Genomic DNA, 15,871 nt, shown 5'->3' on the forward strand with positions numbered 1-15,871 from the left:
GAAACAGGAGCTGAATCTGAGTCCGGGCCCTTTTGAGGCCTAGAAACGGGGATAATTCAATGAATTAACGTGCACACTGTAAAACGTGGCAACGTAGCTTTACATAGGCCTAATATTCGTTGTATTCACGAGGACTGGGAACTGGCATACTAGAGATGGACACAACTGTAATTGCGTCTTTAATCGATCAGAAAGGGGATACATGCATATCGATCATGCACATATATCATAACATGGGGAACACGTAGGCACATATAACATGGCAAAATTTACTTTTCCACAGTTCTCTCATGTCGAAAGGCATCCATTTTACAACTCGTGTTCCTGAAATTCAGAATAGTGATAAGGATTTGACACAGGACGCGTTCTTTCATTTTCATTGAAATTAATTTTATGAATAAAGCTTTTCTGGCATTCAGAACACTAATAAACACTTTTCCTTTATAACATGGATCTTCCAACTGAATCTTTACATGCCTTCATAATACTCATACATTTATTTTAGCTAGTATGGGCTTTTACATGCGGAGTGAGAATTATTTTAAAACTAAAGCTTGTCTGGAATTGAAAGCACCGAAAAGGATCTTCCCCCATTATGTGTTCTCTCATGAACAGCAAGGTGACTTTTCACACTGAAGGTTTTCTGGCATTCAGAGCACTGATGAAGTTTTTCCCCACTATGAGTTCCCTCATGTAAAGTTAGACTGAGTTTATGACTCAAGCTTTTCTGGCATTCAAGGCACTGATGAGCTTTTTCCCCAGTGTGAGTTCTCTTATGTAAAGTTAGATTGAGTTTATGACTCAAGGTTTTCTGGAATTCAAGGCACTGATCAGGTTTTTCCCCAGAGTGAGTTCTCTGATGTACAATAAGACTGGTTTTATAACTGAAATGTTTTAGGCGTTCAGAGCACTGATAAGTTTTTTGCCCAGTATGTGTTTGTTCATGGTGAGTGAGACTATCTTGTTCACTAAAGTTTTTGTGACATTCAGAGCACTCATATGGTTTCTCCCCAGTGTGAGTTCTCTCATGGAAAATAAGACCAGTTTGCAACCAATAACTTTTTAGTGGCATTCAGAGCAGTGATATGGTTTTTCCCCGGTGTGGGTTCTCTCATGTTGAGTGAGAAGGTATTTACGACTAAAGTTTTTTGGGCATTCAGAGCACTGATGGGATTTCTGCCCAGTATGGGTTAACTCATGCCGGGTGAGAACTTTTTTCCGACTGAAGGTTTTCTGGCATTCAGTGCACTTATAAGGTTTTTGCCCAGTATGCGTTCTCTCATGTTGAGTGAGATCTGCTTTACATTGGTAACTATTTAGGCATTCAGAGCACTGATAAGGTTTCTCTCCAGTGTGAGTTCTCTCATGTTGACTGAGAAGGGTTTTACAAATGAAGCTTCTCTGACATTCAGAGCACTGAAAAGGTTTTTCTCCAGTATGTATTCTCTCATGTCGAGTAAGGCTGAATTTACTTCGGAAACCTTTGTGGCATTCAGAGCACTTATGAGGTTTTTCCCCAGTGTGAGTTCTCACATGTCGAGTCAGATGCTGTTTGCGAGTGAAGCGTTTCTGGCATTCAGAGCACTGATAAAGTTTTTCCCCTGTGTGAGTTTTCTCATGCTCACTGAGACTGGATCGACACCTAAAGCTCTTCTCACATTCAGAGCATGTATGAGACTTCTTTTTGGTGCTAATATCTCCAAGTTCGGTTTTGTCTTGTATACATTCCATTATGAGATAAGATTTCTTTCTAAAGTTAATATCTCCAAGTTGGGATTTTTCTAGCAGACATGCCATAAGACAATACTAAATCTTATTCAATATGTGTTTAGCATCACCCACTCAAATGTGCTGCACTTGTTCAACTTAACACTTGGACATTTATTTAGCCAAAGATCACTTCTCTGTGGAGTTCACAGTTTATAACCTCTGTTGGCAACCTAATTCACCCTAGAACCTTAATATCAGCAGCCCCTGGTACTTATGGGGAAGCCTCTCATGGGATTATTGCCTCTACATTACATCCATGTAGATTCTCAAACCCTTTTCTCGAACGTATTCATTTATGAGTTTTAATGAAGCCCTTAACAGGTCTTTGTTTGGTGTTCAGTATTTCGAAGCTAGGTAAATACTCACATAATGTATTGGCATGAACATTCAGAATACTATTGTTTATCAGTAGCAGCACATTGTTTCTTGTCACCCTTCTTACGGATGTCTTCTATATCTGCATATAAGACTACAATGAGGATTTTAAGGATTTTGCAGGTCTTGCCCGGTAACAAATACCTGAGGTCACTTCTAATGAGTAAGAATGGTAGTGGACATGTGGACCGGGACTACAAGTAAAATGTGGTCATTGGTCGCAGAGGTGCATTTATTTTCCCTCACTCTCCTTCCCTTGGTCCCAGATTTACCCACATCGCTAGTTCGTAACTAGCAGATATCTTAGTCCTAACCTGATTACCTGGTCTTTTAAGCAGCTTTGTTTACAATGTATAAGTGACTAACAGATATTTGTTTTTGATTTAACGACAATTCACTGGATATGGTGCTCAAGTTCCATTTTGCTGAGGTCTGTTAAAAACTCTTCAAGTCCCACTTGTTCTGTGTGTATTATCTTCTCTTGGATCGATTAGAACTTTAGACTGATGCTTGTCCTCTCTGGTTCAGACAGATGGTCTTCCTGCCCTGGGTTAGCATCTCCAGGGCATTCTTCATATACCATTAGAGCAGCAGGAAATCTATTTCGAGAAACTGCTTTCACGTTCTTTATTTTACTCTCATCCAAGTTCCTCATCACATCTTTTTCCTGGATACTTTCCTCTTGTTGGAGCTCTGAAGCAACTTTACTTCTTTAGCGTAGGCGCTTTAATAGTTTTTAATTATTTGCTTATTACTGATCACCATTGTGTCTTCTACACCAATACTTCAATCACCTGTGGATTTAAAACCAGAGATTGTTAAAGAATGCAAACTGGAACTAAGGAATAACATTTATTAGCTAATACAGACATCCAGAGTCTGAGTTCATTTTGAGAGAGGGATGAGAGGCCTCTAGGCATTCTCGAGATAGAAAGCTTGAGAACACTGGAATACTAGGTTGAGGAGGTCTAAAGATGGAAATTCTGATGAACAGTTTTACCCTTGTGTTTCAGGCCTATAATTCCCCAGTCAGTATTTATGTAGAATGTGTTTGTATAGTAACCGAAAAGTATATTTTATAAAGTTATTAATATACATTTATTTATGTTTATTTTTTTACAGATATTGTTTATCATTATTAAAATTAAGTTATCATGCCTGAGAAATTCAGAAAAAGAGAGCTAAAGGACAGTTACTTGAAAAAAACTCAACAACAAGTATTGGATGACCAAGATAATGTGACTAAAAAGAGAAAATGTTCTGGTAAGACCACCAACAAATTTATTAAAAATATTACTAGACTCAGAAAGAATATTGAAAATGTTGAAAAAAGCACACAAAAATGTCAAAAATATAGGAAAGGAAAAAAAGGCAATGTACATTCAAAGGATACAACTTATGGCAAAAGAAGAGAAAATTAATATAAAGAAATACGTAAAAAATTATTTTATAACAGAGTAGTATATAATTTTTTGAAAGATATGAAGAAATATAAATAGAGAGCACTGTTTTTATAAAAGGAAGAAACATATTAAATCTATTGTTGAAAAGGCTTTTGAAGTAAAGAGGAAATTATTTATTTTAGTTTTAAACAGAAGTCGATCACTAGATAAACGAATCCATTTAATGAAGGCCAAAAGTAAGAGGGAAAGAGTAATTAATAGAACTAATTTTTGTGATGTGTTTTTGCGGGAATGGAAACACAGTTCAAGTTCAGAGCCTTTCTTTAATGAAGAGAGTTATTTTCAGACCAATGATTTGCTGCTTGCAGTGACACCAGTGGTCGAGCTTATGAGGTTAGAAATTGTTGTCCAACTGAGAAAGAGAAAATGGTTCCCAGAAATGCAGAAGGAAGAAGTGATAGCTGATGAAGTTCTAGGCTGTGGGGCAGGAGGGAGAGGAGCACAGAGTGGGGCAGAGTGTGAGAGATGCGCATGCAGATAGACAAGGAGGGGGGCAATGTGGGGCAGGAGAGAGAGGAGTACAGAGTGGGGGCAGAGTGTGAGAGATGCGCATGCAGATAGACAAGGAGGGGGGCAATGTGGGGCAGGAGGGAGAGGAGTACAGAGTGGGGGCAGAGTGTGAGAGATGCGCATGCAGATATACAAGGAGGGGGCAATGTGAGGCAGGAGAGAGAGGAGTACAGAGTGGGGGCAGAGTGTGAGAGATCTGCATAGCAGATAGACAAGGAGGGGGTCAATGTGGGGTAGGAGGGAGAGGAATACAGAGTGGGGGCAGAGTGTGAGAGATGCGCATGCAGATAGACCTTGGGAGGGTGGCAATGTGGGGCAGGAGGGAGAGGAGTACAGAGTGGGGGCAGAGTGTGAGAGATGCACATGCAGTTAGACAAGGAGGGGGGCAATGTGGGGCAGGAGGGAGAAGAGTACAGAGTGGGGCAGAGTGTGAGAGATGTGCATGCAGATAGACAAGGAGAGGGGGCAATGTGGGGCAGGAGGGAGAGAGGAGTACAGAGTGGGGCAGAGTGAGAGAGATCTGCATAGCAGATAGACAAGGAGAGGGGGAAATGTGGGGCATGAGGGAGAGGAGTACAGAGTGGGGCAGAGTGAGAGAGATGCGCATGCAGATAGACCTTGGGAGGGTGGCAATGTGGGGCAGGAGGGAGAGGAGTACAGAGTGGGGGCAGAGTGTGAGAGATGCACATGCAGTTAGACAAGGAGGGGGGCAATGTGGGGCAGGAGGGAGAAGAGTACAGAGTGGGGCAGAGTGTGAGAGATGTGCATGCAGATAGACAAGGAGAGGGGGCAATGTGGGGCAGGAGGGAGAGAGGAGTACAGAGTGGGGCAGAGTGAGAGAGATGCGCATGCAGATAGACAAGGGGAGGGGCAATGTGGGGCAGGAGGGAGAGAGAGGAGTACAGAGTGGGGCAGAGTGTGAGAGATGCGCATGCAGATAGACAAGGAGAGGGGGGCAATGTGGGGCAGGAGGGAGAGGAGTACAGAGTGGGCCAGAGTGTGAGAGATGCGCATGCAGATAGACAAGGAGAGGGGGGCAATGTGGGGCAGGAGGGAGAGGAGTACAGAGTGGGGCAGAGTGTGAGAGATGCGCATGCAGATAGACAAGGAGAGGGGGGCAATGTGGGGCAGGAGGGAGAGGAGTACATAGTGGGGCAGGAGGGAGGGAGAGGAGTACAGAGTGGGGCAGAGTGTGAGAGATGCGCATGCAGATAGACAAGGATTGGGGCAATGTGGGGCAGGAGGGAGAGAGAGGAAGGAGATGCCTGCCGTGAGGGGTCCTGGTGGGGGTCTCCTTGGCTGCAGGGGTGCAGGCACAGGTGTCCCGCGGTGTGGGGGGCTCTAGCTCCAAGGGGCCCCCTCGGCACTGTACTGTGGCCGGAGAGCTCCTGATTGAGCCTGGAGGGGGCCCCTCTAAGTACCGTGCAGGGAGCCCCCCTCACTTGTCGTTACACCAGTGGTGGGGGTCTCCTTGGCTGCAGGGGTGCAGGCACAGGCGTCCCACGGGCCCGAGGCATGGAAGAGTTTGCCAGACAGATGAAGGGCTGCAGTGGCCCTCCGTGCAGAGAAATCCGGGTGCAAAAACCTGCAGCCATTGAAGTGAGCAATGCGTGTTTAAGCACCAGCCCAACCGCAGTTGGCGTCAACATGCCATCTTAATATCATGTTATATTATATTTTGTACCAAAATTTGTTGTTCCTATCAAATGGGCGTAGGATAGTGTTCCCCAGAAATGGTTCAGGCGATGGTGCATTGACTAAAGAGCTGTAGGAAATGCCTCTTAGGAACACGTCGACTGCATTGCACAAACAAAGTGTTATAGGGCAAACAGTGTCTGTGTTTTTCGGGCCCACGGTTGAAAATTGAGCCTTTGGGAGCTATTGTGACTGTTTTAATATACTTTTCACTTTTCTGCACACAGCATGGGTGTTCATTTACACATAATATAGCCGCAAAGTCAATGGACGAGCTTTGTAAGCACGAGGGCCTGACAGCCCGTGCGCCTTGGGAGAGGTATGCCTGGTCCCCGGCACACTCTGTGGCCCGCCAGCATCCCCCCACTCCACGGGTACACTAGTGCCCAAGGGGGGCTGATCCAACAGGGTGCCCAGCCAGGACACACGCACGACGCGTGAAATGCGCGCTCATTAGTAATAATAACAAGCATTTACAATGCAATGGTCTCTGCATTATTAAAGGTAGAGCTATTGGCAATGCTGATGACATTTTTTTTTTTAAATCATAAATAAATGGCATTGTCATTTACATTGCCAATAGCTTAATCATTAAATAAATGGCATTGTTATTTACAATGCCAATAGCTTAATCGCTCGCAAATGCATGACCTATTGCATTTACACCCACACAGAGCCACACACACAAAGCCACCCACACACACATACAGAGCCACTCACACAGAGACACACACACAGAGCCCCACACACACACACACACACATAGAGATCCATATACACCCAGAGCCACACACACACCCAGAGCCACACACACACCCAGAGCCACATACACAAACAGGAGAGCAAGCACAGCTAGGGGGCAGGGAAGCAAGCACACCGAGGGGGCAGGGGAGCAAGCACAGCCAGGGGCAGGGGAGCAAGCACAGCCAGGGGGCAGGGGAGCAAGACCAGCGAGGGGGCAGGGGAGCAAGCACAGCGAGGGGGCAGGGAAGCAAGCACAGCGAGGGGGCAGGGAAGCAAGCACAGCGAGGGTGCAGGGAAGCAAGCACAGCGAGGGTGCAGGGAAGCAAGCACAGCGAGGGGGCAGGGGAACCAGGGGGCAGAGGAGCAAGCACAGCCAGGGGGCAGGAGAGCAAGCACAGCGAGGGGGCAGGGAAGCAAGCACAGCGAGGGGGCAGGGAAGCAAGCACAGCGAGCGGGCAGGGAAGCAAGCACAGCGAGGAGGCAGTGGAGCAAGCACAGCCAGGGGAGCAAGCACAGCCAGAGGGCAGGGAAGCAAACACAGCCAGGGGACAGGGAAGCAAGCACAGCCAGGGGGCAGGAAAGCAAGCACAGCCAGGGGGCAGGAGAGCAATCACAGCCAAGGGGGCAGGGAAGCAAGCACAGCCAGGGTGGCAGGGAAGCAAGCACAGCCAGGGGGCGGGGAAGCAAGCACAGCTTGGGGGCAGGGAAGCAAGCACAGCAAGGGGGCAGGGGAGCAAGCACAGCCAGGGGCAGGGGAGCAAGCACAGCCAGGGGGCAGGGGAGCAAGCACAGCCAGGGGGCAGGGGAGCAAGCACAGCGAGGGGGCAGGGGAGCAAGCACAGCCAGGGGGCAGGGGAGAAAGCACAGCGAGGGGGCAGGGAAGCAAGCACAGCGAGGGGGCAGGGAAGCAAGCACAGCGAGGGTGCAGGGAAGCAAGCACAGCTAGGGTGCAGGGAAGCAAGCACAGCGAGGGTGCAGGGAAGCAAGCACAGCGAGGGGGCAGGGAAGCAAGCACAGCGAGGGTGCAGGGAAGCAAGCACAGCGATGGTGCAGGGAAGCAAGCACAGCGAGGGGGCAGGGAAGCAAGCACAGCAAGGGTGCAGGGAAGCAAGCACAGCGAGGGTGCAGGGAAGCAAGCACAGCGAGGGTGCAGGGGAGCAAGCACAGCCAGGGGGCAGGGGAGCAAGCACAGCCAGGGGGCAGGGGAGCAAGCAGAGCGAGGGGGCAGGGAGCAAGCAAAGTGAGGGGGCAGGGAAGCAAGCACAGTGAGGGGGCAGGGAAGCAAGCACAGCGAAAGTGCTGGGAAGCAAGCACAGCGAGGGTGCAGGGAAGCAAGCACAGCGAGGGGGCAGGGGAACCAGGGGGCAGGGGTGCAAGCACAGCCAGGGGGCAGGAGAGCAAGCACAGCGAGGGGGCAGGGAAGCAAGCACAGCGAGGGTGCAGGGAAGCAAGCACAGCCAGGGGGCAGGGAAGCAAGCACAGCGTGGGGGCAGGGTAGCAAGCACAGCGTGGGGGCAGGGAAGCAAGCACAGCGAGGGGGCAGGGGAGCAAGCACAGCCAGGGGCAGGGGAGCAAGCACAGCCAGGGGGCAGGGGAGCAAGCACAGCTAGGGGGCAGGGGAACCAGGGGCAGGGGAGCAAGCACAGCCATGGGGCAGGAGAGCAAGCACAGCGAGGGGGCAGGGAAGCAAGCACAGCGAGGGGGCAGGGAAGCAAGCACAGCTAACGGGCAGGGAAACAAGCACAGCGAGGAGGCAGGGGAGCAAGCACAGCCAGGGGAGCAAGCACAGCCAGAGGGCAGGGAAGCAAGCACAGCCAGGGGGCAGGGAAGCAAGCACAGCCAGGGGGCAGGGAAGCAAGCACAGCCAGGGAAGCAAGCATAGCCAGGGGGCAGGAGAGCAAGCACAGCCAGGGGGCAGGAGAGCAATCACAGCCAGGGGGACAGGGAAGCAAGCACAGCCAGGATGGCAGGGAAGCAAGCACAGCCAGGGGGGCAGGGAAGCAAGCACAGCCAGGGGGGCAGGGAAGCAAGCACAGCATGGGGGCAGGGAAGCAAGCACAGCGAGGGGGCAGGGGAGCAAGCACAGCCAGGAGCAGGGGAGCAAGCACAGCCAGGGGGCAGGGGAGCAAGCACAGCCAGGCGGCAGGGGAGCAAGCACAGCGAGGGGGCAGGGGAGCAAGCACAGCGAGGGGGCAGGGAAGCAAGCACAGCGAGGGGGCAGGGAAGCAAGCACAGCGAGGGTGCAGGGAAGCAAGCACAGCGAGGGTGCAGGGAAGCAAGCACAGCGAGGGTGCAGGGAAGCAAGCACAGCGAGGGGGCAGGGAAGCAAGCACAGCGAGGGGGCAGGGAAGCAAGCACAGCGAGGGGGCAGGGAAGCAAGCACAGTGAGGGGGCAGGGAAGCAAGCACAGCGATGGGGCAGGGAAGCAAGCACAGTGAGGGGGCAGGGAAGCAAGCACAGCGAGGGGGCAGGGAAGCAAGCACAGCGAGGGGGCAGGGAAGCAAGCACAGCGAGGGTGCAGGGAAGCAAGCACATCTGGGTACCCTGGGCCCAGCTCACCCATTTCCAAAAGTCGGCCCTGGAAGAAAATACATTCTAGGTATAAAAGGGCGGGAAAGCGTCTAAGTGGAAACGCTGCCCTTGAACCCCGGATGATTGACTCTTCGTTTCAGCTCTTGCCTTATTATGGAGAGCTGGACAAATGAAAGCAATATCTGGAGGCAGCGCCTCATCATCTTTTAATATCTCCCCTGCTTCTCCTACAGCGATGTGGCCTGGCAATCCAATTAGATGCCACGAAGCGCTGATGCCTGCTCCGTGGCTCTGCTCCCGTTCCCTCCAAGCCGCTGGAACGAGAAGCATATCTCTTGTGCAGCGCGAGAGGCTAGCGCGAGCGGGGGCGAGCGCGAGCCTCCTCTGCCTCGCGCTGCAGCATCAGGCTGCCGCAAAACTCAAAAAATTTCCGATTTGGGGGCGTGTTTTTGGGTAAGTGACAGATGGCGTCACAGCTAGAAAGAATCTAAAAAACATGCCCACGAATCGCAAAAAGATGGGGCTTGAACTGAGTGACGCCCCTCTCCTCCAATGACTGGCCTCCGTTTAGGAAGCCAGCCAATGGAGAAGAGGGGCGGGTTCCAAACCCCCTCTAAGAAACATTAAATCTCAGGCTCCGCCCACTGCTACGCAGTGCGACGGTCCTCGACCTAAAAAGTAGCCGCCGCTGTCAGTGCCTGAAGAGGGTACAGTGGCTTTGCACAGCATTGCCTTAACTTGCTAGTGTAGTTTTCAGGGAGCTATTGTGCCTGAATACAGTGAAAGTACTTACCAGCACTAGCCCCCTCCCTTCTGCTGATACAAAGATGCCGCCCCACGAGTACGGATGGCGGCTCGACTGTCTGCCTGTATGTAAAGCTCCCCCACTTTAACACCCATCTAACCCCTCCCTTGGTAGTACACTTAGATGACGTTTAGAGGCCTGATTCACAAAGTTTGGTTTTGTGCGTAACTTAGGCCACACGTAAGTGTGAGTCCCTCATACAGGCTCAGAACACAGGACATTTTATACCTCAATAAGAGCTCTGTGGAACTTTGCAATTTCGACGAACCCGTAAATGTAGGCCATTTAGGTGTATGATATCACCCGTCACAGCCACGAGTCACACACGGGCTAAAAAAGAACTGAGAATGGCCCTTTGTGTTAAACAACACACCTTTGGCGGGCATTCAAAACATCACACTGCTAACAGTGGCGTCACTAGGAAGGTGCGGGGGGGTGGGGGGGGGTGCGGAGCGCACCGGGTGACATCATCCCATGGGGTGACTGCACCGATGCTCTCAGCACGACTACGGCTACACGGTGACCAGGGAGCAGGCTCCACAGGCTGAGATTCAAGGTGGAAGCGAGCCTCGTGCTCAGACTTACGCACACTCTCTTAAACACACACGCACACGCGGAATGGTTCAAGCTTCTCTCACACACTTCCATTTCACCCTGAACCCAGGACACGCTCGTCGTCGTCTCCCAATCCGGACACAGACGCATTGCTGTCAGCTCCTTAAGCACAAGGACAGAACAGGTGGAAGGAACCCAGTGACACCACATCTGTGTGGATGGATGGATGGCGCTTCCAGGCGCTACTCACACAGATACAGCTGCAGAGCTCCGGAGGCGGAATCTTGCAGCGTTTGGGCAGCGCAAGTGTATCCAGCTGAGCAAGACAAGTGCTGCACCCCCCACCCTTCTGAAACACAGGTCAGACTGACACAAGGCGCTGCGGGCTGTCCCTGCGACCCTTCATCCAGACAGTGGCTAATCTGCCCTCCTGGGGCCCCGGAGACACTCCTGTACCTCACAAAAACAAACTGGATACGGTGCAAGGGCGGCAGGGGCATGTCTGTGTTAAGAACCCCCACCCTTCTGAAGCACAGGTCAGGATGACACAAGGCGCTGCGACCCTTCATTCAGACAGGGGCTAATCTAGCCTCCTGGGGCCCCGGAGACACTCCCGCACCTCACAAAAACAAACTGAATACGGTGCAAGGGCGGCAGACCCCGCATTCTGACAAGGCTCGTTAGTGTTTCACAACACGGGTGGCATGGACTGCAGGGCCCGGGGGCGCGAAGAGTGTCCATCAAAGAAAGACGCCACACCAAAGTGCGGCCCCTGAAGCATGCACATTGCAACAGAATACCGTACAAGCATGCACATCTGAACACCACTCATGAGAACTGCATTTCTCTAGAAAGTAAGTTAAGTAAACAACTCACATTATGTAAATAAAAATCCGTCAATCTACTTACCAAAACGACAGGTTGCTTGGCGGTACACTTCAAATGAATCCCAAAGTCACAGGTTTACACGAAGTGTTGTGAAAAGAACTTTCTTCCGTGGCTAAATAATAAAATACAACTTTGTATAAATGGTAAACATAATACAAAGGACGCATTGACACACACTAGGCACATTTAGTAAGTTAAGAGGTACTTACACAAAGACGAAAACTGGACAGAGCCCGAGTGCCACAGGACACGTCTCTGGTCGCATGAACGAGGCGCCGTCCTGGACAGGGGCTTGTGTGGGGTTTAAATAAGGAAAACGAGAAAGAAATGCAAAGCGTTTACTTTGATCACAGCAAGCGATGACGTGTACCCTGGAACTAACGCCCCGATGCGATCGAGGCAGTCCTGGCGTGAATCGGAAGGTAGCGCCAAGAGTGAGGTGTGACTAGCGCTGCTCGTTGTAAAGATGGCAGACGGCTGACTGTGATTGGCGCCTCCTTTCATCCTCTCTGATATGTAAATGTCGGTGGCGCCAGTGACCTGCAGAGGTCAGGTGGATGCAGCGACATGGAGTTGTTTCGAGTGTGAATGTGTCTGAGGCTTTTCAAAGGAAGGGATCGCCCTGCAGGGTGTGGCGGCCTGTCTCTGAGATAAAGTCTGGTATCTGAGGGGGGGGGGGGCGGTGGGGGAGGGGGGGAGCTGATGTAAGCAGTCAGAGCGATGCAACATCCAAGGGTTTGTGTGATGTGTTTGAGTAACAATGGCAATTTTAAAATATCCATGTAATGAAGTTTGTTAACGTTCTACCCGCTAAAGACATCGAGTGCATATAATGTAAAGAACATATATGGGTAGAAATATTTTTTATACGTTTTCACAACGTGGCTGCAGGGAGCCGTAAATGATGTGTGTTTCTTTCAGCGCGAGGCGCACGTTCATATTTAATGCTGCAGCAGCTCCAGACTTAAAAGGGCCTCTGTGCGCTTTATCTTTCTGTTAATGGCAAAGCCCACGAGCAGCCTTGACGTTACAAATGCATTTAAACAACAGCTGTGGAGATCAAGCAAACACTATCGACACTGCTCATCACTGTGGATTTTTACAAATTGTAACTGAGGCTAGAAAATGAAAGGAAGGCCTATTGGCTTTGCAAATGCTTGTTGTAATCCATCTGTGTTGGCAGCACGTGTTGTAGACATTACAGCTGATGATGTATGGATTCTTCGAGTCCAGGACTCACGGGCACCCGTGCGTAACTTTTAAGCCTCTTGCATTTGAAATGCTGCTTTTATTATTATTATATATATATAGTAGGTTGTGTAAGACAGTGGGGTGGGGGCACCTGGGGAGCGGCGGCGGAGAGGGTCGCACACAGGGGTCGGGCGGTGTTTCGTACACGTGACACCACTAAACGCACTAATATCAAGGGGTCACTGCAATCTAAGAATAGCTTCCGCCGCCACAAAAAATATGCTAAATATACCTAATCTAAAAAATAGATGTATACGTTCTATACCACTTGCATTACCGCCAGATAAAAAATGAAGTTTACCCACTTACCACACTTTTTGTCTTGAGACAAGCATTTCTGGAAACATAAACACATTCCCCTCAATGTAGTTCGTGACGTTGAACACACAGCGCCCAGAGACCCCCTTGTCAAACACGCAGCGCTCGGTGCACCCGTGAACCACGCACCGTACGCCAGACCTAAAAATCAGACCGAGTCACAGCTACACATTCAGATCTGGGCGGAGCTTCTACATACTGACCCCACGCGCTGTGTGACCCTCTGCAGACTGTGCCTGGACACACCAGACTCGAGGCGCTACACACGAGGCGCTATACACGAGGCACGTGTTCATCCCTCAGAATGAGGGAAATGAGGGAAATGTCCTGATCCATTTCCATCTTTCAATCCCACGCCCCCCCCCTCCCCCCTCAATGATCCGTCCCCAAAAGTGACTTTTAACCCTGAAGTCTCCTCTCTGGAAGAAGCAGATCTCTGGGGTATTTGTATTTCTGACTTGTGGTGATGATCGTGTCTTGTGCAGCTGACACTGCACCCCACTGTACCCCACTCCTGGTGTCTGTCCCTCTGGGGGTGTTATACTGTGTGTATCTCTCCTTGTCACAACTTGTGATAATAAATGTTTAATCCGAGGCGCCTCGACTCCCCCCGGCCTCGTTCACGCTTTATAAACATCATCCACCGCCACATCCACCACCACATCCACCACATCCACCACATGCACCACCACCGCATCCACCACCACATCCACCACACCCACCACCACCACATCCACATCCACCGCATCCACCACCATCACATCCACCACATCCACCACATCCACCACCACATCCACCACCACATGCATCATCACCACATCCACCACATGCACCACCACAGCATCCACCACCACAGCCACCACCACTTCCACCACCACTTCCACCACCACATCTACCACCACAACATCCACCACATCCACCATCACCACCACATCTACCACCATATCCACCACCACATCCACCACCACATCCACCATCACCTCCACATCCACCATGACATCCACCGCCACATCCACCACCACCACATCCACCACATGCACCACCACTGCATCCACCACCACATCCACCACCACATCCACCACATCCACCACACCCACCACATCCACCACCACATCCACCGCATCCACCACCACATCCACCACACCCACCACCACCACATCCACCACCACATCCACCGCATCCACCACCACCACATCCACCACATCCACCACCACATCCACCACCACATCCACCACCACCACATCCACCGCTTCCACCACCACCACATCCACCATCACCTCCACATCCACCTCCACAGCCACCTCCACATCCACCACCTCATCCACCACCACATCCACCACCCCATCCACCACCACATCCACCGCCACATCCACCGCCACATCACCGCCACATCCACCACACCCACCACCACCACATCCACCACACCCACCACCACCACATCCACCACACCCACCACCACTACATCCACCACCACCACCCCATCCACCACCACCGCATCCACCACCACCACCGCATCCACCATCACCACATCCACCACATCCACCGCATCCACCACCACATCGACAACACCATCCACCATCACCACCACATCCACCTCCACATCCACCATGACATCCACCGCCACATCCACCACCACCACATGCACCACCGCATCTACCACCACATCCACAGCCACCACCACATCCACCACCACATCCACCACCACATCCACCGCATCCACCACCACCACATCCACCACATCCACCACATCCACTACCACATCCACCACATCCACCACCACATCCACCACCACCACTTCCACCACCACCACTTCCACCACCACCGCATCCACCACCACCACATCCACCACCACCACATCCACTGCATCCACCACCACATCCACCACCACATCCACCATCACCTCCACATCCACCATGACATCCACCATGACATCCACCGCCACATCCACCACCACATCCACCACCACCACATCCACCACATGCACCACCACTGCATCCACCACCACATCCACCACCACCACCCCATCCACCACCACCCCATCCACCACCACCACATCCACCACCACCACCACATCCACAACCACATCCACCACATCCCCCACCACATCCACCACATCCACCACCACATCCACCACCTCCACCACCACCACATCCACCACCACATCCACCACCACATTCACCCCCACATCCACCACCATCACCACCACATCCACCATCACCACCACCACCACATCCACCACCACCATATCCCCCAGATCCACCACCACCACATCTATATGTGTGTGTGTGTGTGTGTGTGTGTGTGTGGGTGTGTGTGCGTGTGTGTGTGTGTGTGTGTGTGGCTCTGTGTGTGTGTAGGTGCAAATGCAATGTTCTTGGATTTTCGTCACAATAAAATACACTGAACATAATCTTCACAAAAGTTATTTACAAACGTTTAAGCTATTGCCATTATAAATTACAATAAATTTTATTTAAGTAATAATTATTTACAAAATTAAAAGCCATTGTTATTTGTAATATCAATACATCTAAGTCACGTAAATAGCGCCAGGACACCTCCGGGTAACAGAGCGCTCTACAAATGTGAAAAATAAATAAAATAAATAAATAAATTACAAATGCTATAGGTGTCACATTTGCGAAAGTTAAAACTATTGACATTGTAACTGACAAAGCTATTAATTTTGCTATTTTCAAAAGCAACACATAAATAAAAAAAGCGTCATTTACAATACCAATCGCTCAAACTTTCCTAATGCCAGACCTATTGCATTTCCAATGCTTGTTTTCTTCTTATAATCATGGTACATACGGTGTTGGACTAATCATGCATTTATTATGTACAGCCTGAGAAAGCCCTCAGCCAATTAGGTGCCACGCGCGTAACACATGTCGGCTGTTTGCTTTTCTTCCTTTCCTCGGTCTATGACCGTGCACCAAATAAAAGGATTAAAAAAATAAAT

General features: G+C 50.6%; 1 protein-coding gene across 1 annotated transcript; it reads right to left on the reverse strand.

Moving 5' to 3' along the window:
• Positions 1-368: 368 nt before the first annotated feature.
• LOC144768058 (uncharacterized) lies at positions 369-11,653 on the reverse strand. The gene is made up of 3 exons (XM_078651434.1): positions 11,547-11,653; positions 11,359-11,449; positions 369-2,939 (listed from the first exon to the last, which is right to left on the reverse strand). The coding sequence occupies exon 3, from the start codon at positions 1,795-1,797 to the stop codon at positions 1,063-1,065; it is 735 nt and encodes a 244-aa protein (XP_078507560.1). The 5' UTR covers positions 1,798-2,939; positions 11,359-11,449; positions 11,547-11,653; the 3' UTR covers positions 369-1,062.
• Between the last annotated feature and the right edge of the window lie 4,218 nt (positions 11,654-15,871).

The sequence above is a fragment of the Lissotriton helveticus genome, chromosome 1_1 (genome assembly GCF_964261635.1).
Source record: "Lissotriton helveticus chromosome 1_1, aLisHel1.1, whole genome shotgun sequence".
In the NCBI taxonomy this organism is placed as follows: domain Eukaryota; kingdom Metazoa; phylum Chordata; class Amphibia; order Caudata; family Salamandridae; genus Lissotriton; species Lissotriton helveticus.

Coding starts and splice junctions, on each gene's coding strand:
- LOC144768058 (XM_078651434.1), bottom strand. CDS start 1,797: ATGGCATGTCTGCTAGAAAAATCCCAACTTGGAGATATTAACTTTAGA.